Source organism: Aspergillus ochraceoroseus (genome assembly GCF_002846915.1).
Source record: "Aspergillus ochraceoroseus IBT 24754 chromosome Unknown P175scaffold_2, whole genome shotgun sequence".
NCBI classification, from domain to species: Eukaryota; Fungi; Ascomycota; class Eurotiomycetes; order Eurotiales; family Aspergillaceae; genus Aspergillus; species Aspergillus ochraceoroseus.
In genome coordinates, this window is record NW_024468477.1 from 3,622,987 (window position 1) to 3,645,179 (window position 22,193).

Below are 22,193 nucleotides of genomic sequence, written 5' to 3' on the forward strand. Positions count from 1 at the left end.
TTCATGGATGGAGGACATGGCATTGCAGATGTATGTGTGTATTCTGGCATTTTACCCCTCCTTTTGTTTCTGTTGTTATTGCATAGGATTGGATTGGACCATGTTAGTTAGCGCTTACACTTCCTTTTTCCTGTGTCTTTCTGGGGGTTCCTGGTGGGATCTGTTGAAAATCATTGGTGCTTGAATATAACCGGGATCTACCTAGACTAGCTGGCAAGCAAGTAAACATGTTCGTTTCGATCCCCCGTGTGCCTTGTTTTGAATTTCCCCGTCTGGTCATTTTATCCCCGCCCCCTGAGTACCTATATCCTGGCGTGTCACCCATATCAAAACGCCTGATCAACTTGAGCCCATGGACGCCGGCTTCCGTGAGTATATATGCAAGGAAGAAAGCAAAAAAAAGAGAGGGAGAGGGAGAGAAAAGGGGAAAAAATAGAGAAAATAAAGTGCTTGGGAAAATATCTGGAAAGAAATGAATGACAAGAGCATAACTATAAAAGGCCTAAGATAGATGCAGACAGCAGCTCAACGCCATAAACATAAAAAGAAAAAAAAACCCCCAGAACCAATTTATGCACTCCACGCTCCATCTTTGTCGAGCCGGACAAAGAGATATATGCAAATTTGAAAATGAAACAAAATAAAACGAATGATCAAAAATATGGTATGGAACTCACGAGAATATGACTGGTTCTAATATCCGGTATCATTTGAAAATCAAAACAGAAAATAAAGTTCATAATGCATGTATATGCTGTGAACAGGACACTCTCGTGAGAAAATGGCCGCGTAGTTCTCAACAAGAGAAAAAAAAAAAAAACAATGCTGAGAAGGCCAACAGCAAAATTTCAGACGCTGCAATGCAATTGTGGTATCGAAGAGTCGACCGGGATGGCTGGTATCATATTTCAGGGTAGTCTGTGCGCATTCTGAGTATGCAAGCTGTCTGTCTGTCTGTCTCTCTGTGTGTGCTATTGCGGATTGATCCGGCGGCGGCGTCCTCGCGCACTGCCTTCGGGTCTTTGGGCAAGAACTTCTCTGAGAGCTAGATCATCTTTGTGCTTGTCCACGTGATGGACCCTCACGTGCCTACACCACAATCTTGATTTAGCAAACTCGAGATTTTTGCGCGATTAGGTGAGAATAGTCTTACCGCTGGAGATTATCGGGTCGGGGATATTTGTGTTGTTGATCTGGGCAAAATGGACATACGTATCCCGGAGAGTTATGAACAAGGCCATGTCGAATCATCTCATTTTTACGCTTGAATCCTTTACCACCCGGACCACGAGAACACCCTTCAATGGGACAGAAGTGGGGGCGATCCTGCGAGTGCACATTGGCGTGCGAGCTAAAGAGACCGGTCAGGGTATTGTCCAGATATCCCGATTGTCTTTTCTCCGAAACTCACTTTAACAAATACTGAGTTTGAAATGGAGGGGCCGTACACCCCGGATGGTGGCATTTGAATGTCCCTGTGGATGTTGGGGCCCCGTTTCCATGCGGAGTAGGAGCATATGGCGATTCGCAACTCCCAGGAGCCTGATCGGTTGGGGTTGGGTAGTTGGTGGCCGGAGCAGAAGCAGTTGATGGAGGGTCATAAAGGTAACGTACGTTGGGCTTCGGAGTGCCGCGCCAGTAGTTTGGGTGTGATACGGGGGAGGATACAGCAGAAATGTCTTGGGAGCTTACAGGCGACAGATGTGAATATGGACTGGCCGGGATCTTTGGAGGGGCTAAAGCCCGTTGTGGTTCCCAAGAAGCAGTTTCCGTCCTTGCCAAGGGTGGTGAAGAAGCAGCCGTGACCGGAGGAAGTGAGTATGAGCCAGTCAGAAGAATGCTCAAGGGATCAGTAGTCGTTTGCGGTGCGCCAGGTGCGAGTTGGCCGAGTTGAGTCTGAATCGGCGGTAGCCTCGTGTTGAGATCGTCTGGTGGACGCAGAGCTGGTAAGGAGTCCTTACTTTCCGGATCGGTGATTAAAAATTTTCGCAAATCCGAGGACTTGGGAGGCTCATTTTCCAGATGATTGTGAGAAGGAGCTCTGTGTTCAATTCTGTCGTCGAGGAGATCTTTCAGTGGCGGGGGTTGATGTCTGTCTCTGGAGGACGGCGGCAATGCTTCACAGGATGCGTCTGGCAGGTAGTTTAAATAATTTAGTACCTCTACTGCTTTTGTTTTGAGATCAGGCTTTGTAGATTCCGGTTTGATTTGGTGTTCCGATATTATTCCTGGAAGCTTCAAGGACGGATCGTCCCTGGGTGAGTCTACATTAGAATGAATCTCTATTTCAGAACTCACAAGCTCAGGTCTGTCTGGGGCGATGTGGCGGAGGAGCGCAGCATTGGCCTGGGAGAATCCGATAGTAGGTCCCCTGATTGAGGAAGAGAAGGCCTCTTTGCGTACATATTTAGATGCATGGTTTTCTGACGGTCGTTCATAATGAACAAATGGAGGCGGTGTTGGCGGCCGTGGATTAAGATCCGGCCTAAATTGCTCTAGCTTGGGAGAGTCACGTTCCTCGACTGCTTCGGTCATGGAGGCGGCGGTTTTTGGCGCATCAGGAGCGCCACAGGTGAATCTTCACAGAATGAACTGGTATTTGAGCGGGAACCTTTGTTTTTTTTTTTTTTTTTTTTTTCTTCTTCTTTCGGGTTCTCCTTTGGTCTGTAAAAAGCTCCAGAACAGCACCCAGATTGCAAGCTAGGGAGAGAGAAATCGCTCTTAAATCATACACAACAAGAGACACCGTCGGATAGTGGATTCAAGGGTCCTACGAGCTGTCAGTGTACGAAGCAAGAACAGCGGTCTGCTTAGTGGAGCGCTAGGAAGCATGGCTGTGGTGAGATGATCATCATACGATGGATCAACGGTCGTAATGGGTTGGTTGTGTTCGGAGGAGAGAAGGAAATTTGAAGGGAAATAGGAAAGACGAAGACCAGAAACATGTGATGTTCATGAGTTGATGAATTAGGCCGTCAGAAAAATGGGGTAGAGTGAACTCAACATGGTGCCTCATGCAAGAGATGGGGGAAGGCCCGGGAAACCGGTTGGATAAAGATGAATGGAAATAAAGACCAGAGGGAAATCCAATGCGCGGGAATTGACCGAGAATCGTTGACAGCAGAAAAGGAAGACAAAAGGGCGAAGTGAAATAAGCTCACCTGAAATTCCAGGAACCGATGAGGCTCACCAGTTGAGGCTCAAGGAGGAGGCAACAACATTCATATAATAATAATAGATCTCAGAACCGCCCCGCTCGGAAGGAACAATGCGGGAAAAAGAAGAAGCAGAGAAAAAAGAGAAAAAAGAGAAAAAAAAAAAAAAGAAAAGAGGAAAGTGAGACACCAGCGCTTCTCAATCGTAGAGAGTCTGGGTTTCAGATAGTAACCATATTACAGAGGAGCGGCAGGAGAAGATCAGAACAATCTCACGCCAGCCAGCAGCGACACGTTGTCGTAATAATAATTTGAAGAAGAATAAAATAAAAAAAAAAAATCCCCCAACCCAGAAATCCAGAGCGAGTCGTGAACAGGTGACAGACCCAAAATGCAACTAAGTCGAAGTGTGTGCTGGATGGAGTACGTAGGCAGACGAACGGCAGTCAGGAAGAGGATGCGGACTGAGAGGAACAGATCGCAATCAGGCGCTTGGCACGAGTGGGAACTACAACGTGCTCTGAAGAGCCTCGAAGCGGTCAGAATATAGAGCGGGGAGAAGATGAAGGGAAGCCTCGTCAGGAAATGGGGAGGGAGGAGGAGGAGAGGAAAATGGAATCGAAAAGCAGGAAACGAGGAAGAACGCCGATGATAATACGTACCGACACTGAGGACTACTCGAGGCTATATCGAGGTTGTACTATCCAAAGTACGTTTGACTGGATGACGGTAGGAAGGATGGACGCGCCAACGACGATCCACTCCTAACTTCTTCTGCTTGTTCTGCCGGGAGACCCCAGCTGGATTGATTCTGGTTTCTTTCTTCGGAATTCTGACGATAGGAATAATATCTGGGAGTGGAGAAGGACCCAGACGTGTCTCTGTTTGGCTTCCGCCAGGTCCCCGAGTCGAGTCGCTGGCTGGGTTGAGTTGGATTTTCGTTGGATTTTCTTCGGGAAAGTCCTCATAGAAACAATCCGGTGGACTTGCACTCTTCCCAGATTTGTAAATAATATTAACCACCGGAAAGGAGGGCAGGCTGACTCTAGGCAGACTCCAAAAAGTGTCAAGAGGTCCGAGTGGGGTGCAAAGAAAAGAGGGAAGAAAAAAAGCAAAGAGTAAATAATATTACGATAATAATAATAATAATAATAATAATAATAATAATAATAATAATAATAATAATAATAATACAGAGTAATAATACAGAGTAATAATAATTTTCCTCCTAATTAAAAAAACAAATAAATAAAAAAAAGGGGGGGGGGTGAGTGTTTTATGAACTCAAGTAGGAAGGAGACTCTAGAGATCGTAGTTGGTAGTTTGGACTGTGACTTAGAACCGGAGCAGGAGTTCTAGTCTACAAATCCCTAGGTAATCATTACATATATATTAAATGATTAATGCCACGTCTTTGATTCACATCCACGAGCACAAAAAAGAAAAGAAAAAGAAAACTAAATCCAAACCGAGGCTCCACTCAGAATGATGAGGCTCTGCATTTGTGTCCCCTATTGGTCCAACATAACCAGGAGGCTGAATTGTCCATCTTTCATCTGCATCGAACCGGCGTGGAACTTGCCTGAAATATGGAATTCGTATCTTATATTCCTCGCAAAATGAGCCTCTTTTGTCTCTCTTAGTCCTTCGAGGGGGTTTCACTTAATATTTTTAACTTTAGGTGAAAAGACGATGGATGGTTAGCCAAAATTGGGTACCTTAGGCTGCAACAATGCGGTCTCCTTGTTGACCGCCACTGGCAACCAACCCAGCCGAATACGACTACTCCGTACCAACTCCATGAAGTCAACCCCAGTGAGGGCAGGGAAAATAATAATAAAATATAATAAAAAAGGTCTTAGACAAGGGGGAAGAAAAAAAAAAGAAAAAGAAAACAAACTGAAGATGAAATAACTAAGCAGGACCTCAGAATACGGAACCCGGGTACAAAGAGGAATGGCCTCGAAACGACCTCAACCTAGTCGGGATTCGGAGACATTATTGTACCTAACTAACAACTGTCACTTTGCAGCAGACGATCGGGATCAGTGCTGGGCCCCACGTTTTGCTTTGCTTTTTGTGCTATTGCGGAGGACAAGACGGCTCCGAGCCTCGTCAAAGAAAGTTATGTGCTGCTGCTCGAAGGAGAGCCGAGAGCGCCATTTGGCAAAGAGCCGCTCTGGATCGTCTTAATTGTCTCTCATATGAATATCAATCAAATAGTATCCATGCCTTTCTGCCCACCTAAACTGCTACCCGCTTTAGGTGTGCCACACATTCTTCGCGATCACACATTCTTCGCGATTTTTTAATATTTGAAGCTATATAACAACAATAATACTAGTAATTAAAATAAAAAAACTCTCTAGCTTCTTTAGCATGTCTTATATTATTAATTCCTCTTTAAATTAACTCCTGTAAGTATAGAGGGGATAGAGAACTATATACTTTCTTTTTCTACTTTACTAATCTTCTTTACTTATATTTAGTATTCTTTACCTTCCTATCTTTAATTAATTAAATAGTATTACAAACTCTTAGAACCCTATTACTAGATAGACCTTTAATCTGGCACTTAATATAAACCTAGTATTAAGGCTTTTATATAGTCTTAATCCTTTAAATTATTTTCTAGGTTATTTTTAGTTCCTTAAGCTTCTTTACCTAATATTAAAAGAGTTTTAATATATTTTACCTTACCTAATTAGATACCTTATTAAGTTCCTTTATAATCTTTACCTAATTCTTTAAAAGAGCCTTTATTATTACTAGAGGACTATTTTTAATATTAGAGGATAGTAATAGTAATAGAAATAGAATTTAATAAAGATTAATTAATATATCTAGTATATTTATTTAATTTACTAGTTTTTTAATAATTTTAGTACTATTAACTAGCTAGATACTATATTTTTTAAAGGTATTTTAAATAATTTACTAGTAAAAGATCTAATTATAGATTAGCTAGATAATCTTTAAGAACTCTACCTTTTTATATAGCTTATCTTCCTATTAAAATAGTTTATTATTTTTAAGGTAAAAATTAGTTTTATAAGTAAGAAAAGGTTTTCTATTAAGAGATTAATAGAGATATATTAAATAAGTTATAAAATTAAAGAAAATAATATTATTTTTTTTATAATATTATAGAAATTTAAGTATAAGATATAAGTTATAATTATTAAATATTAGATATTATTTCTTATCTTACTTAGTATAATTAGAATACTTTATTTTAATATTAAATTAATATAGCTAGGCAAGTATAAGCTTATTAATTATCTAATTATTTAAGGATATTACTATTATTATTTTAGATAGTAATTATTCTATATTATAATACTAGATTTTTATATAATTACTTATTATTTTAAAAATAAAAAATAAGTTTATTATCTAATTATCTATAGTAATATATTTAATTATAATAATATTTTTATCTTATTTATTTTCTATAAGATTAAGATATTTAGGACCCCTAAAAATCTTCTTATTATAATTTTTACCTAGTTAGAAACTATATTTATTAAAATTATAGATAAGGCAAGCCAGGACCCTGTAAAGAAGTAATTTTAAAAGATTATACTAGTATTAAAGTAAGCTAGTATTCTCTACTTATATCTATCTTAATTTCTTAATCTTCTACTTTATTAGAGTAAGTCCTAGATTTACTAGTATATATAATTTAAATTAATATAGCTATATCTTACTAACTTACTTATCTAACCTTATATAAGTAAGTATTTAATTTACCCATGCTATAATAACTATAGGAATTAATAGGATATTTTATTTCTATATTTATATAATCTAGTTAATTAAGGCCTTCTCCTAATATAGCTATAGAAGGTTCTTATTTATTATTATTAGTATTACTAGTATCTTTAGTTTTTTAAGGCATGTTTAGAGTATAAAGTTAGGTATATTAAATTCTTATATAATCTTTATAATATTTAGTTTTTTTTACTTTTAAACTATAGTAATAGCTTCAAGCAAGCAAGATTTATTAAAATCTAGAAATTTAGGCATGTTATATTATAATAATAATAAAAATAAGTTAAAATATTAAAAATCATGAAGAATATGTGATCACGAAGAATGTATGGCGCACCTAAAGCAGGTAGTGGTTTAGGTGGGCAGAAAGGCATGGATAGTCCTCAACTCCTCACCCCCCCGGATGTTGTGGCACAATCTATAATGCCCAGCACTAAGGATTACGACGCTCAGGGCGCTTAACCCAGCAGGATTTTTGTCTAACTCTGATCCTGACTCTGATCCTCCTCTCTGTGTAATCTTTTTTTTTTTTTTTCCCATCCCAATTCCCGGAGCTTCTTCAGCCTTTGTCGATCACACACTCAATTGCTTCCCACTGCACCACTCGACCGATATAAATAACGATACGGTTTCCCTCTCGTAGCCCGTGACTAGAATTGGAAATGGATTTCATTTCTGTCCAGTGCGACTACTCCCACACAATCGAACCGGTACCAGTACCAGGTCTCAGAAGAGCGGACGCAGTCCTGAGAGCCCACGCTTCCAGATTAATGCAATATTCCCGTACGACGACGTGAGTCCGGACCCGGACCACGCCCGCCTTGGGTGTTATTCTTAAAGCAGGCTGGCCGCTGCCCCTACTAGTAGTGTCTTGTCTTCGAGGAAATCATCGGTTGATCGTCCCCTTCCAGATGGAGAAGACCTGGACTGCTTCCAGGTTACCATCCGTGGGGGTTTCTTTGTTTCCCTCCAGGGATTATGGTATTACATTATTATGCCCGGGGGGGGGTGGAAGTCACCGGGAGCGGGCCCACGTATGTCGATTACCAGGGTTTCATGGCTATATTCCGACGTACGGAGTAGAGTAAAGAGTAAAATACCGAGTGCGACCCCCCTCTTCCTCGAGCCAGACCCCAGTGATCCGAAACTGACCACCACCAGGAGTCGTATCTAGGATTCTAGAATCTAGGGTAGGTAGCAGTGGACCCCCCAGATCCCAGGTGCAAGGATAACTAATAGTTAATTAACTAGTAACTAATGCGAATGTAGCCCTCGGAGTTTTTGCGGTCCAGTTGATCCTGATATTCCCCCTCCCACCTCCCAATTCGACTAGTCGCGCCACGGGCAACCAGGCCGTATGGACATAAGACCAGGGTTGTGCGTGGACATACGGAGTACTCTGGAGATGAAAGCACAAATACTAATATACTAACACCCAATCCTATTGGAGGAGATTCCGTACGTGGGCAAGCGGCCGCAAAAGAAAACTCCATAGCGGGATGAGGCGGAATCGCAGTAAAACTAAAACGTCTTGTCTCGCAGGGCGAAAAAGCAAAAAAAAAAAAAAGAAAAAAAAAACCAAGGCAAGAAAAGAAAGAAAAAAAAAAGAAAGCACCGAATGAGAGCCGCACCCAATTATTCTCGTCTTACTCGGTTCTCGCCTCAATGCTGCTGCTGCTGCTGCGTTGGTGATGCTTTACTGGCCCGGATCTTTTCCTTTGCATACACGGGAAGGAGAGCAGAATTCATCGTCATCCTGCTTTGCATTAGTAGGTACCTAGGTAGCTCTCTCTCTCTGTCTGTCTCATTCAGTTGATTGTGCAGACTAAACTGATTACTGAACTGAACTGATCCCGATCCCGATCATGATATCATATCCGATACTCCGTACTCTATACGGAGTATATCTCTCACAAAAGACCTCCAAAACACCAGACTACCTCAGACTTCTCTCTAACGCGTAGCATCGGCACCGGCCCAAACCTGACCACCTAACCTGGTAGGGTATACATCCAACCAACGACCTCACCCTCCAGATGCATGCATGCACGCATGCATGCATCCTTTGGAGCCCCCCTCTTCACCCTTCAAGGTTCTCGTATCCCCCTTCCTCCTCCTCCTCCTTCGTGCATGATGATGCATTAGACATTATGCACCGTGAACCGTGCACCGTGCATTTATACACTAGGTAGGTACTAGGTACCTAGGTATGTACACTACCACCACCCAATCCACGCCAGCGAATCGAATCGTACTCGGGAAGCTCTTGTTCGAATTGGACACGGTTCCCTATCTAGGACAAAAGTCCAGAGCAAGTGGTCAGCCCAAAGAAGGGAATCTTTTCTCTTTTCTTGGTTGAGATGCCTTCCTTCCTTTGGTTCCGCTTTGTAGGGTGGGCGCGCCGCTCTGCTACACCTTCTTCTACCTAGGCTAGGTACATGCTCGCGCATGCATGCATTCATATGACTGGGTGGGTACTCTCGAATCAAATCAATCGAATCGGATCGAATCAAGATGATGAAGATATTCAGGTTGGTTCTTACTGGTGCCTAACTATAGAGTAACTGAGTGGTAGTATGATCTTGAGACTTGGGTGAGGCAGACTTAATTGCGCTTGCTATTGCTCTGGATGTATGTTTAGGCTGGCGAAATACATCATTGTATAGTCAACTAGGTCGACCTATTTCCTTCGCTGACATGGTTATGTAAGAATGGATATGCAGCCATACAATTATTCACGGAAAATAAAGAGGAAAAAGGAAAGTTTATTGTATACCTCTAGAACTTAGTATAACCTAGTGATCATGAGGGAAAGTCATCAAGATGATCAAACTACAACTTGCCGCGCTGGCGTTGGAGCGCCGCCTGCACCTTTTGCACCCGTCCCCATGCTCCCAGCGCAAACGGTACCGTCTTCTGGGCATACTCTGCTGCCCGCGCACTGCTAGCCTGTCTTAGCGCATACCGGGCCTTGATTCCCTGCATGATTACTGAGCTTCTCCACGCAAAGAAAGCATCGCCCCAAATGATTTCTTCCGTGGGGTCCCACCCTGCGGACTCGCGGTACCACCGCACACAGTCTTCGCGTGTTGGTAGGCCCGGTGTAGCGCCAGGCTGGAATTGCTCAAGCTTGTAATCAGTCCCCTCCAGGAAATAGGGACTCGTGAGGTTGCAGAAGTCGGACAGCGGGTGGCCGACGGTGGCCATCTCCCAGTCGAGAATGCCAATGACCCGGGGCTCGGTCTGGTGGAAGATCATGTTGTCAATCTTGTAGTCGCCGTGCACGAGGGTGCCGCGATCCTTCGGCTGCGTTTCTTGGCTCTGGAAGAAGTCCACCATCTCCATAAAGTGGGGGATATCGCCTACGGGCTCATTCGTCTCCACATCCACAGCCTGGGCTTGGGCCTTTGAGATCGTGGTGAAAGTGGCGATCTGTCGATCATAGAATCCCGACGACCGTCCAAAATCCTCCAGTCCAACTTTCTTGGGAACGACACGGTGGAACTTGGCTAAGGTGCGGACTGCATCTTTCCAGCTACGGTGCGCGGACATATTAGCAACTGACCTTGACTCAGGTTCTTCGGTGCGCAAAAAGGGGACATACAGTGCATTTCGTTCCTCCGCGCCAACTTCCGGCATAGTAGGATCGATGAATATCCTTCCGTCCAGGAACTCCATGATATAAAAGGGGGTCCCGATGACGCTACTGTCTTCGCACAGGCAGTACGCTTTTGGAACGGGCACATCCGTTTGCTCCAACGCATGGATGATCTTATATTCCCGTTCCACCTTGTGCGCGGTCTTCGACAACAGCTTGCCTGGGGGCTTTTTGCGCATCACAAACTTGTTTCCATCCGCCGCAATGAGCTGGTACGTCGGGTTCGATTGGCCGAAGCCGAACTATTCGGACCATTCGTATAAGCGCAACTCCCAATTTGGCTTTATCTTCTGGATCTGGGGTCTGCGGGGTAAAAATCACCTGCTTTATTTCCAAGGGGGTCTTGATAATCGGAACATTCTTGTCAATATACCGCTCCAGAGCTGAAATATCGATCGGCTGACGTACAGCTCCAGCCATAACTGAACAAGGGAGGGGGAGAAGATGGCACAATCAGAAAATGAAAGATACAGTAGTAAACAATCAATGACGGACAGTGGTTATGTATGATCTTGTGCCCGTCTCCTCCCGTAAAACAGGAAGAAATACAAGAAGCGAAAAAAGAGGCATAATTAGCACAGGAATCTTCCCCGGTAATAAAGTGCATGCTCTTCTCACATCTTCCCCCGGACCGAGGCTGGGAGCTTGCCATGGTTTGCGGGGACGGTCTGCATCAAGTCCGGGATTCGATACCGACCAGATGCGCAGCTTTGGGTTCAATGCCTCGGGTTTCAAGGCTGCACCACAAACAGGCCAAACTCGCCAAGCCTCTCTACGCGTCTGCCGCGCTCCCTCACTCACCGCCAGACGCGTTCCATTCCATCCTCCATTGAAGTGCATGATTTTGTACATACTCACACACACACACACACACACACACACACACACACTCTCTCTCTCTCTCTCTCCTTTCTCTTTATACACCGCATCCCCCTCTTTTTTTTTTTCTCCTCTCTACTTCAATCCCTTCCCCAAAAGTTAGATCATGACCAGAGAGTCCACCCCTCCACCTACAGAAGCTCCCGCGTCCACATCTACTACTGCCCCTCACGAACCCCCCTCCCTCCCCGCCTCCCCTCTCGCCAAACGCACCAAGCCCAACTTGAACACTACTACGTCTACAACCACAATGGGATCCAACGAAACCCCCGTTCCCGCTGGCCCTGCCGCCACGGCGCCCTCGCTCCTGATCAAGAAACTTTCCCCCTCTGGTCGCGCGCCAACCCGGGGCTCTGCCTTTGCTGCGGGGTACGATCTGTACAGCGCAAAGGAAACCGTTATCCCCGCGAAGGGCAAGGCGATGGTGGACACAGGAATCGCAATTGCTGTTCCTGAGGGGACATGTACGTGTTGTGTTTCCTTTTTCCGAGTCAACCGGTGGGGGAAAACGTACATTTTTTTACTAACAAACGTCTCGTGTCTCTTTGTAGATGGACGAGTTGCTCCACGCAGCGGCCTCGCGTCAAAGCATTTCATCGATACCGGTGCTGGTGTGATTGATGCCGATTACAGAGGCGAGGTCAAGGTTCTGCTGTTTAACCACTCCGATGTGGATTTCCCTGTGAAGGAGGGGGATCGAATTGCGCAGTTGATTTTGGAGAGGGTATGTCTTGTTTTCTTTCTTTTTCTTTCCTTTTCACGGTGTCCTGGTTCTTTGGGACTTGTTTGCTAACAATGAGGTAGATTTATACCCCAGAGGTTGTGGTTGTGGAGGAATTGGCGGAGAGCGTGAGAGGTGCTGGGGGATTTGGGAGTACTGGTGTTTAATTGACCATGTCAGCGGTATATACAGGTATAGATTGGGTTAGTTATGAAAAATTATGAATACAAGATGCATTTACACTAGACACACAATGTATCATAATCCTTCCCGTATATAGATATAGCCTTTCGCTTTACATCTCTGGTGGGTTCTTAGCAAGTATACCTGTATATAAGAAAGCACCGAGCAAATGGATTAAACGCACTCTCGATGAGACAACCAGGACCCCCACCCTATTCCCACTGGTATCTACATACATAGCTAATCAAGGAAAAGGTCCCTCAGCGACCTCGCCCATGGAGAGGGCACGTCCCTGATGATAGATTGATTAGGTACCTATGATGGATGGTTCACGGCCGAGGAAGTAGTAGGTATATATAGTATGTGATTGCAAGCAGGGCTGTAATAGAATTTAGGTAAACGTATTTTCCAGCTCGTTCACATAATTCCACCTAACTATCTTGTAGCTAGGTATTTAACACATTTATAGACGGTGTCTTGCGGGTTTCGTGAAGAAGCAGTATAGGTCCCATTATTAGAAAGCCTGAAAGTCCTGTAAGAAATTGGGGTATTTGGTGAGCACCCTCCCATCCGCCAGTTACTCGGTTGGCACTCGAAACCCGACGTCGGGCAGCCAGAAATATCATTGCAAAAGGCACCCATGCTGCCTTGCTTAAGCCAGCACCATGGATCGCCTTCTGACCAGCCTCCACCAATTGGCTTGCCAGTTACCGGGTCACATTTGCTCCAACACACACACTGTTCGTGTTCCATAATACTGCAGCCGTCAGCAGCCGTGGGCTTTGGCGCGGCCGAGCTCGTAGTGGTAGTTTTGGTGCTGGTCATCATAGTAGTAGTAGTTGTAGTAGTTGTAGTAGTTGTAGTAGTTGTAGTAGTGGTGGTGGTGGTGGTGGTGGTGGTAGTTGAGGCGAATGCTGTCGAGTAAAAGCTGGTCATCTGCTCAGCGAGCCAACTAGTGAGCTCCGGGTCTTCGTCCCCCCAAGTTTCAATATCGGATACTGTGCCTTCGATTAATCCATTACTATCAACAGTACTAGTGGTGGTAGTCGGCTGAACAGCGCAGGCCGTAATGGTTTCGCAGTGGCTGGTCACCGTCGTGGTGGAATAGGTTGATGCCGGCGTGACCAGCTCGCTCGAGATCCATTCAGTACAGGTGTCCGCCTCTTTGCTCTCGCAGTCACTGTCCTCAGACTTGCAACCAGGCCCTGTGCAGACACCATTAGTGCAACCGGGGCCTGAGCACGTCACAATGTGACAGAGAGGGCCGCTGCAGGTAAATCCAGTGCTGGAGCAGTCCAGGCCCACACAACCCCAAGAGAGACACCCGAAACCGAAGCACCGGCCTGAGCCTTTAGATCCACCACCATCGTCATCGTCATCGTGACTGTCATGGCAATCATTGCCGACACATCCGTGATCCTGACAAGGTTCATGAATACAGTGCCCATGGTCGCACCCGTCACCTGTGCACGCAGTGGGGATGCACTCATCTCCTACACAGATCTGGTCCTTGCAGTCCTTTCCGGTACAACCTCTCTCGATGCAGAGACCGGGTCCAACACAGTTTCCATTCACACAGTCAGGACCAGAGCACTTGGCGACTGAGGGATGGTCGGTATCTAGAGGATCAATAAAGCTCGAAGAGCTCTCCTTGCCACAGTCAGATAGGCAAGGTCCACTGCAGAAGCTGTAGCATTTATTTCCACAGTTGGCCGTGCATGTTGGGCCAGGAGGGTCGCCCTGAGTGAAGGTAACAAGGGAATATTTTGTACCACCGGTAGTCCAAGGCCACGGCGGAATACTAACTGTGCGGGTGACAGGAGGAAAGTGGGTAACGCCTGTCTGATTTAGTGGGTTAGGATTATCTGTAACCACAACCGGTGGAATCTCAATGCGAGGAATGAGGGTTCCAATACTGGAAGTAACACCATCACTAATGTTCCAGTTATGATAGTTGATTACACCAGTAGTAATCGGCACCAAAGGGATAGTAGTGGTCATAATGTATCGCGTAATAGTAGATGTGGCAGTTGTGATGTTACCAGAAGTAATAGCTTTGGTGGTGCTCCACGCTATCTCGAGGGAGGTTGGATACCCGCCACCAAAATCAATAGTAGTCGGGCTTTTTAGAACGGACTTGGGGAAGATGATGCTGACCGGGGCAATGGCAGTAACGGTAGGCGAATTACCCAGTACGTCCTGGCCCACGTAGAGCAGACCAGTGCCATCGCTGCCTCCTTCAACATTGGCGCCGTCCATACTCAAATCATCTGGACTTATGCTGTTAGGGTTTTTCAGGGAACCAGGCCCTCCAAGGTCGAGAGCCCAGCTAAACAACCCTCCCAGACATCTATTGTTGGCAAAGTCGGCCTTTTGTTTCAGAGTGCGGCCGTTGTCAAACGAAACCCTAGATCCATACATAACACTTCTAGTGAGATGAGGCGATATGAACTAGCAGCGAGTGAGTCTCACCATTGATTCCCATCCCATGTGATCCAGTTTACACCAGCTGTCTCGTCGTACTGCATGTCGAGAGCGTAGTTGCCGATAACACGGCTAATCTCATAGTCTGAAAGGAAGCCGCTGGTGCGGGTACACTGACCAGCATTGGAGCCCCCGCCGTTCCTGGTACTATTAAACGCACAGCCTGGCCTGTTACAGTTAGGGTCGGCCAAAGTGAAGCCACGGCCATAGAAACTCAAGCCCAGCAGAACCTTGCTGGGGTTGATGCTATTGCGCCACAAGAGATCAAGTCCATTGGAAATCTCTAGATAGTGGTTTAGCTCTATGCAACTTAATGTGATGGCCAACGCAACATACCTGTCAGGTTTGTGTGAGGATTGACGGCAGAACTCGTCCATTGACTCTGGCCATCCCAAGTTCCATGGATATCATACGCCATGAAATTGAACCAGTCAACATATTGCTCCATGCCAACAATATCAAATCCCTTCAGGTACCCTGTCCAGTATGCTTAGTATCTCGAACCACATACATAACTGATCGGGGACTCACAGTATGAAGATGGCAATGTAGCTGTCAGGCCATATTTACCTCCAAGGGCTGTCTTGAGCTCAGAAAGGAACTTGACCAGGTTTTGAGTGTCTTCTGCCGCGCCCCCGCGATCATCGGCCGCAGGGTATTCCCAATCGATGTCAATGCCGTCAAAGTCAAACTGAGACATCATAGCAATGGCAGACTCAATGAACACCTTACGAGAGCCGGGGAGGCGGACCATGTCGGAAAAGACCTTTCCACCAACATCCCAACCTCCGACAGAGATGTACACTTTTAGTGAAGGCTTCTTTTGCTTTAAAGCACTGAATTTAGCCCAGTAGTCCACATCATTGTCACTGGTCGTAGTGAGAGTGTGTGTAGACGGATCGATTCCTGCGAATGAATAGTAAAGGTGCTGAGAAAGAAAATCATCAATTTGGTTCCCAAAGCTGGATTGGGAGGTTGAACGTACCGTCCAGGGGCTGGTGTTTATATTCTCTGGTAGAAGGACATCGCACAGCCGTTGGGAATTCCATCCCTCATAGTAGCCAACGTAGATGGCTTCGCTTGATGTTCCAGAGCAGGATCTTATATGGAGTTAATATCAGAGGGATGAGATAGACGAGGCAGCAGAAAGAGTCATGGAAAACATACGGCCGCTTGAGTGTGTCGCATCCACTCTGGCAGTTGGCTCCGCAAAACTCTTCAGTCGTACCACAGAATCTAGATGTATTGTATATATAATTATATATTGCATATAGTTAGCCAGCAGCCCGCGGTCAGAATTGGCAAAGCTTCATACCCAAATTCAGAACAGCAAACATTCAACGGACATTCTTTCCCTGGCGTTGCAGCATACTCTTGAAGTATTCCCCGTAAGCTTCATGTACGCCTTTTATATCTCAGTTCCACCCACTTACTGCCACACTCGGCCACCGCATCGCAGGTAGATATGCAGACATCGTCGCCGCAGAAGTCAGGGCCAAAGCCACAGTAACCGGCTTTTGAACAACAGCCAGTGTCGCACTTTTCGGTGTCAGAACATGAACCGATTGCAGCCTGGACAGATGGAACCACCATGCCCAAGCCACTGAAAAGCAGCCATCTGCTTATTATTAGTCGTTTCATGGAAACCGTAACTTCTGGATGCAAGAAAATGTTGGGGGAATCAAGTCCACAAGGGCATGGCTGGCTTTATAAGTATCGCTGGGGTTGCTCCTACACCCCAGGAATTTACCATCAATTATTACCGCAGAATTATGCCATACCTGCTACAGTACCTAGGTAGGTAGTTAGCACCTGCTTGACCCACCATATTCTCCCGACGAGGTTCAGGAAGTGGAGGTCGGCTTTTGCTGATTTCAGGCTCCTACGCCGCACCATGCCCTGGTCACCACCAACTTCTAGCCTGGTGTTTGTTCCAGTCCTATAGAAGAAACGGTTAGGTTCCCAATGCAAAATAATATCACTCCAGTAATCATGGCGGTAACATACTGATTGTCCTGCATAAGGAGCTTATTCCCTGTGCGTTTCCTCTGTACGGAGTAGTGGGGAGTCTCATGCAGGGTTTTGATTTCAGCGGAGTCTGTGAATATCGTTTACTTGCCTCCCCTGGTGGATTGACACCGGGGACAACTCGTGAACTTCCGATGCCATTCAAGAACCGTACAGCCTGGAAGAACAGAAAGCGTTCGAGGCAAGCAACTTGAAGGATAAGTACAGTCGTGATCCTATTGGCCGTATCCTTGTTTAGGTCAACCCCCGTGCGCCAGACTCAGTATGTGACTCCGAGTCGAATGTCCCCATTGTATGTACCTAATTCACGCGCGATATGCCTGTCCTGGACCATTGTTGCCCTCCTGGGAAGGCCCACATTACGATCTTCACGACCAACAATTCCGTTATTGAACCCATTGGCAGCTTGTTGAGGGGATTTCTTGGCGCGCTGGTATCGGGGGCTCTTGGTGCTGCGGCAATATTGTTGACAACAGGGGTATAAACATCCCGCGGCTTCTTTGTATTGTTACTACCTACTATCTACCAGGAGGGAATCTATGTAGTCTTATGCATGCAACTGAAAACAGCCATTATAATTGGCCTCAACGATGTCTGGGCAGTCCATAGAAAAGGGAAAAATCAATGTTGGTTTCAAACCACTAACTTAGTATGCAAATATCGGCTCAACTTCCAATATAGTCATGCCTCTAGGATTGTGATGACCTAGGGTATGCAAGAATATCCGGTAGTGGACACAAGTTGTTGCGAGCAATTTCAAGCCAGGGCCTCCAGACTTACTTGCTCCTAGTAGGTAGTTAGTAGTATGATAGGCAATGAGAAACTGGGTACTTTGTTTCCGCATGTAAGACGAAATCAAAAGGTTGGAGACTGTATCGAACAAGCATTTTCACAGCAGAAATCAGGGTTACTTTCTGCTCTAGAGACAGGGACCTACCTAGGTATTTAAGAAGCCGCATCCAGCTTTCTGATACCAATACACCCTCTTCTGTCTCCTGAACTGCTTGGATCGGTCGTTTTCTTATTTATTTTTTCCCCCTACCTCTAACCATGAAAGTGCAATCCATCATCAAATGGGCTGCAAGCGTCCAATTTCTATGGACACTTCTTATCCCGTGTGCAGTGGCAGTTCCTTTTATAGAATCCGTGTCCACCGTCAATCATTCCAGTATCCATCACCACCATCTCTTCAAGAGAAACAATTTTCCATTTATCGTTGGCAACAAATGCTCCGCAGACCAGAGCGCCTATCTCGCTCAAGAAGTGGAGGAAGTGAAGCAAGTGGTAGGTCGTCCACGATCATGAAAGAGCTGATCAGAAAGGAGGACTGATAATCGTCACACCGAAGGTAACGGCGGCAAATGAACATCTTGCGGCGTTAAAGTTAATGATAAAGGATCGAGCTCAACCGGAGCAGTGGGGAGCTCGTTTTGCTGATCTCACCAGGATTCTAAATACCTGGCAGAGCGTGTTCGGGGTGATTCAGATAAATAACCAAGCAAGATCACAGCAATTCCAAGGGGCACTGAGAACGTGGAGTGAGACTTTGGTCAAGATAGAATATGTAATCGGTAAGTGTGCCAACAGATTTCGCAGAACGAGCAGCAGAGGCAGATCTGTAGCTCAGCCAGTAATTGCTGATTTCTTTTCACAGATGTTTATACTACAATTCATACTGCATTGAGCCAAGACGCATTGCCAGTGTTGATCCATTGCAATGACGATTTTTTCGAGTATGCCAGCACTGACGAGGACAAGAACCGTGAGACAATCTATGACAACTAAGCTCGAACGACATGGGACATAACTAACAATGAAAAACTTACAGGCATTTATAAAGACATGCGATCGACAGGAGCTGGCACTGATATGATGATGCCGAAACCATCGGGTATGAAAGAGAACAATCTTCGGTTATGCTTTGAAAGCACACAAAGTCGAGGATGGAACTTCAGAAACGCGATCACAAACAGAGACGAGATTTGCATCTGCCCCAATATCTTTGCCGAGGCAAACACGCAGAACAAAATATCAGACCTCCTAGGAGCCCCCCTAAATGGTGAACATATTAATTCCTTGAAGAAAAGGGCAGTCGGTGGCACGCTTCTTCATGAACTATCTCATAGTGAGGCTGTTATGGGTAAAGAACGAAAAACATGTAAATCTCGTTTCACGCCTGGTATTCCTATAGCACGGGCTGACGCATATCCTCTAGTTGACCAGCCTGTTTTTAATCCACGCGTTAATAGACCTATGGAGGCGCGTGAATGGGGACCTGTTAAGGCACTTGCTTATACAAACCCAGACCTTACCTTTACAAATGCTGGTATATTTTATTTCCACACAAGGAACTGGGAAATCTGCTCACACATGATACTAGATAGCCTCACGTATTTTGCCCTCGGTTTGTACTTTACTACCCTTAGCCGTGATTAATTCCGATGCTAACCCATCATGCTTTCAAAAGCTATGTATTACTGGACATGTGACTGGTCGGACGGCCGGTGTGGTCAGGCAAAGACAGACATATTCCAGCCTGGTGGGAGGTTTGTCAGATTTGAATTTAGCTAGACACTTGCGTCTCGAAGTACTGTACTGCTAGTACATATGTTATGTTACTACAAGTCCGGGCTAGTAATCATGGCATAATCAACCTTGGAAGCATGTATATATAGAAGTACTAGTCCGCTGCTATAAACTTAGGTTGACCCCGTTCACCGTCCAAACACGGAGTACATCCACACAAATGACCATGGCTCGATTAGACCGATTGCCCGCTGAATTAATTCTTTTAATTGCGGATTCTTTATGCAGTCAAAAGGATATCAATGCTCTAGTGCAAACAAATCAGACACTTTACCACCTCCTACATGGGTTTCTATGCAAATACAATGTTCAGCATTATCAAGGCAAGGCTCTGCTCTGGGCAGCTGAGAATGGCCACACTTGTTTAGTGAGAGATTTACTCAACGCTGGCGCGAATATCGCGGCATTCGAGGGCATACCTAGGGGCAACCCGCTCTGGCTCGCTTTTGATCATGGCCATCTGGCCACCGTCAAAATCCTGCTTTCCGAAACACGGCCAAACAGATCATGCACACGTAAACAGCTCCGAAGTACTCTGCAATGGGCCATTAGTATCCACGATCAGAAGATCGTGGAGTTGCTGCTCCAGTATAAGGTCCCCTTGGACCCTATTGAAGACAGCCGGAGAATTGGTCGGGAAGACGCGCGAAATCTCTCTGCCCTGGGTTATTCTGTTTCATTCCGCTTCCCTGCCATAATTCCTCTTCTTATTGAGCAAGGGGCACAGCCAGGCTCCTATGAGGATCCTGGACCAGTTGAGAGTGCGATATGCACTGATCAACCAGAGGTTGCTGAGCTCCTATTAAAGCATGGTGTCCCACTGACAAGTGATGCGGGTCTCTGTCATGTTATGAAACATAACAACAAAGAACTGTTCCAGCTACTTGTAAAGTATGGGATGCAAATGGACTACTGGGGCCATATCCCCTTATTCTGGGCAATTATAGATGGCAGCTCCCCCGAGATGGTTGGGTTGCTAATTGACCACGGGGCCAACCCACATCTATCAGGCCAGCTGGTCATTGGTTTATGGAGGGAAGTCTACGATCTGAGCCCCATTGGGTTTGCTGTGTATTTTGGGCACCTGGATATTGTCAAACTGCTCCTTGAAAAGGGGGTTCAACCCCTGCTCTCTGACTTGCACATGGCAGAAAAGAAAGAGGATGTCGAGGCACTGGCTATTTTATCGGAACTGTCGTATGAAGGAATCAAGGAAAAGAAGGACGTGGAGATCTATACCACTTCCCGCGCGCAGGACGAAGCTGCACGGAATCCGGAATTCCGAATCTTGTTTACAATGCGCCCGCTGTATGATCCTGACACAGAGTGAAATTACTTCCCATGCCTTCCCTCACTCTATAGTTGCAACATTTTAATTCGAAGAGGCAGCTGTCTGTCCTGTGGGAGTTCTACTAGTAGGGGGCAACCACCTATAAAATACAATCACATGTACTGCTTGTCTATCATGGTATCTTGGCAACACAATGTCCCACCAATCTCTGCTTCTAAAATTTTCACTAATCCAGTTTTCTTTGATCCTGTAAATGCCTGGGCAAAAAAGTACATAAGTTGTTTTGACGGGAGAATGACCCTCACTGCAGCTGGTCACGTTCTTAGCTTGCATCTCCTCTCCCCCCCTCTCCCCCTGGTAGTTTGTCCCCATTTTCCTCTCTAGGCGCCTATCATCGACCATATATCCTCGATTACCTGGATAGAATTAATCTTGTCGACATGAGAAACGACTCTGGGATCACCTGGTTCGACGATGATGACTATATTGGGGCCAAGGTCTCTTTTCCCTCTGGTGCCGTCTGGAAGATTGACAGCAAAATCAAGGAGCACGAGTATTACGAGTCCCAGTCTGATGTAGAGGAGCTAGCTATTGACTGTGAGGCACGCGGTTCATTTTTCTGCTCCAAGGCAAGATCTCCGGACCTGGCAGGCCCGATCGGGGCCCACTTATAGCTTTCAGAGAGAAATTAAGGCGCTGGCCCTGCTAGAAAAGGCTGGCTGCTCTTGCGTCCCTTTTCTGCTTGACTGGAAGGAGGAAACGCAGGCCCACGATGAATGGGTTCCGGGGGGGTACAAATTGATTCTGTTGATGGAGCGAGTACCAGGGCGTGATCCATCGGGAATTTGGCATCATATGCCCCGCGTACGGCAAGCTAGGGGGATATCCATGCCTTTCTGCCCACCTAAACCGCTACCTGCTTTAGGTGCGCCACACATTCTTCGTGATCACACATTCTTCGTGATTTTTAATATTTTAACTTATTTTTATTATTATTACAACATAATATACCTAAATCTCCAGATTTTAATAAATCTTACTTGCTTAAAGCTATTGCTATAGTTCAAAAGTAAAAAAAACTAAATATTATAAAGATTATATAAGAATTTAATATATCTAACTCTATACTCTAAATATGCCTCAAAAAACTAAAGATACTAGTAATACTAATAATAATAAATAAGAACCTTCTATAGCTATATTAGGAGAAAGCCTTAATTAACTAGATTATATAAATATAGAAATAAAATATCTTACTAATTCCTATAGTTATTATAGCATGGGTAAATTAGATACTTGCTTATATAGGATTAGATAAGTAAGTTAGTAAGATATAATTATATTAATTTAAATTATATATACTAGCAGATCTAGGACTTGCTCTAATAAAGTAGAAAATTAAGAAATTAAGATAGATATAAGTAAAGGATACTA

The 22,193-nt window shown here is 45.2% G+C and overlaps 7 protein-coding genes across 7 annotated transcripts; 4 read left to right on the forward strand and 3 right to left on the reverse strand.

Annotated features, from left to right (window-relative positions):
• Nucleotides 1–971: 971 nt before the first annotated feature.
• On the reverse strand, nt 972–2,832 carry P175DRAFT_0508087 (uncharacterized protein; the record flags this gene model as incomplete). The annotated part of the gene is made up of 4 exons (XM_040898313.1): nt 972–1,089; nt 1,154–1,351; nt 1,412–2,578; nt 2,747–2,832. The coding sequence occupies 4 exons, from the start codon at nt 2,830–2,832 to the stop codon at nt 972–974; spliced, it is 1,569 nt and encodes a 522-aa protein (XP_040754789.1).
• A 6,929-nt stretch (nt 2,833–9,761) lies between these two features.
• Nucleotides 9,762–11,007, reverse strand: P175DRAFT_0431728 (phosphotransferase family protein; the record flags this gene model as incomplete). The annotated part of the gene is made up of 3 exons (XM_040893503.1): nt 9,762–10,464; nt 10,534–10,829; nt 10,909–11,007. The coding sequence occupies 3 exons, from the start codon at nt 11,005–11,007 to the stop codon at nt 9,762–9,764; spliced, it is 1,098 nt and encodes a 365-aa protein (XP_040754790.1).
• A 433-nt stretch (nt 11,008–11,440) lies between these two features.
• P175DRAFT_0499954 (uncharacterized protein) lies at nt 11,441–12,530 on the forward strand. The gene is made up of 3 exons (XM_040896845.1): nt 11,441–11,930; nt 12,018–12,190; nt 12,271–12,530. The coding sequence occupies exons 1-3, from the start codon at nt 11,573–11,575 to the stop codon at nt 12,352–12,354; spliced, it is 615 nt and encodes a 204-aa protein (XP_040754791.1). The 5' UTR covers nt 11,441–11,572; the 3' UTR covers nt 12,355–12,530.
• Nucleotides 12,531–13,041: 511 nt separating this feature from the next.
• P175DRAFT_0515290 (uncharacterized protein) lies at nt 13,042–16,495 on the reverse strand (the record flags this gene model as incomplete). Its single annotated transcript, XM_040898850.1, has 9 exons — nt 13,042–13,108; nt 13,129–14,777; nt 14,843–15,137; nt 15,191–15,331; nt 15,386–15,782; nt 15,840–15,954; nt 16,022–16,090; nt 16,170–16,227; nt 16,288–16,495. 9 exons carry the CDS (start codon nt 16,493–16,495, stop codon nt 13,086–13,088), a joined length of 2,955 nt encoding a protein of 984 aa, XP_040754792.1. The 3' UTR covers nt 13,042–13,085.
• Nucleotides 16,496–17,508: 1,013 nt separating this feature from the next.
• P175DRAFT_0556046 (uncharacterized protein) lies at nt 17,509–19,318 on the forward strand (the record flags this gene model as incomplete). The annotated part of the gene is made up of 6 exons (XM_040900667.1): nt 17,509–18,166; nt 18,231–18,453; nt 18,537–18,644; nt 18,711–19,040; nt 19,098–19,208; nt 19,263–19,318. Exons 1-6 carry the CDS (start codon nt 17,933–17,935, stop codon nt 19,316–19,318), a joined length of 1,062 nt encoding a protein of 353 aa, XP_040754793.1. The 5' UTR covers nt 17,509–17,932.
• A 283-nt stretch (nt 19,319–19,601) lies between these two features.
• Nucleotides 19,602–20,947, forward strand: P175DRAFT_0499955 (ankyrin repeat domain-containing protein). The gene has a single exon (XM_040896846.1). The coding sequence runs from the start codon at nt 19,635–19,637 to the stop codon at nt 20,796–20,798; it is 1,164 nt and encodes a 387-aa protein (XP_040754794.1). The 5' UTR covers nt 19,602–19,634; the 3' UTR covers nt 20,799–20,947.
• Nucleotides 20,948–21,120: 173 nt separating this feature from the next.
• P175DRAFT_0499957 (uncharacterized protein) lies at nt 21,121–21,690 on the forward strand. The gene has a single exon (XM_040896847.1). It carries the CDS (start codon nt 21,200–21,202, stop codon nt 21,431–21,433), a length of 234 nt encoding a protein of 77 aa, XP_040754795.1. The 5' UTR covers nt 21,121–21,199; the 3' UTR covers nt 21,434–21,690.
• The last annotated feature ends 503 nt before the right edge of the window (nt 21,691–22,193 follow it).

Excerpts from the sequence above, each read along its gene's own strand:
- P175DRAFT_0499954 (XM_040896845.1), top strand. The coding sequence starts at position 11,573 with ATGACCAGAGAGTCCACCCCTCCACCTACAGAAGCTCCCGCGTCCACA. Across the intron at positions 11,931-12,017 it reads TGCTGTTCCTGAGGGGACAT|ATGGACGAGTTGCTCCACGC; the intron begins GTACGTGTTGTG and ends GTCTCTTTGTAG. Across the intron at positions 12,191-12,270 it reads CGCAGTTGATTTTGGAGAGG|ATTTATACCCCAGAGGTTGT; the intron begins GTATGTCTTGTT and ends ACAATGAGGTAG.
- P175DRAFT_0499955 (XM_040896846.1), top strand. The coding sequence starts at position 19,635 with ATGGCTCGATTAGACCGATTGCCCGCTGAATTAATTCTTTTAATTGCG.
- P175DRAFT_0499957 (XM_040896847.1), top strand. The coding sequence starts at position 21,200 with ATGAGAAACGACTCTGGGATCACCTGGTTCGACGATGATGACTATATT.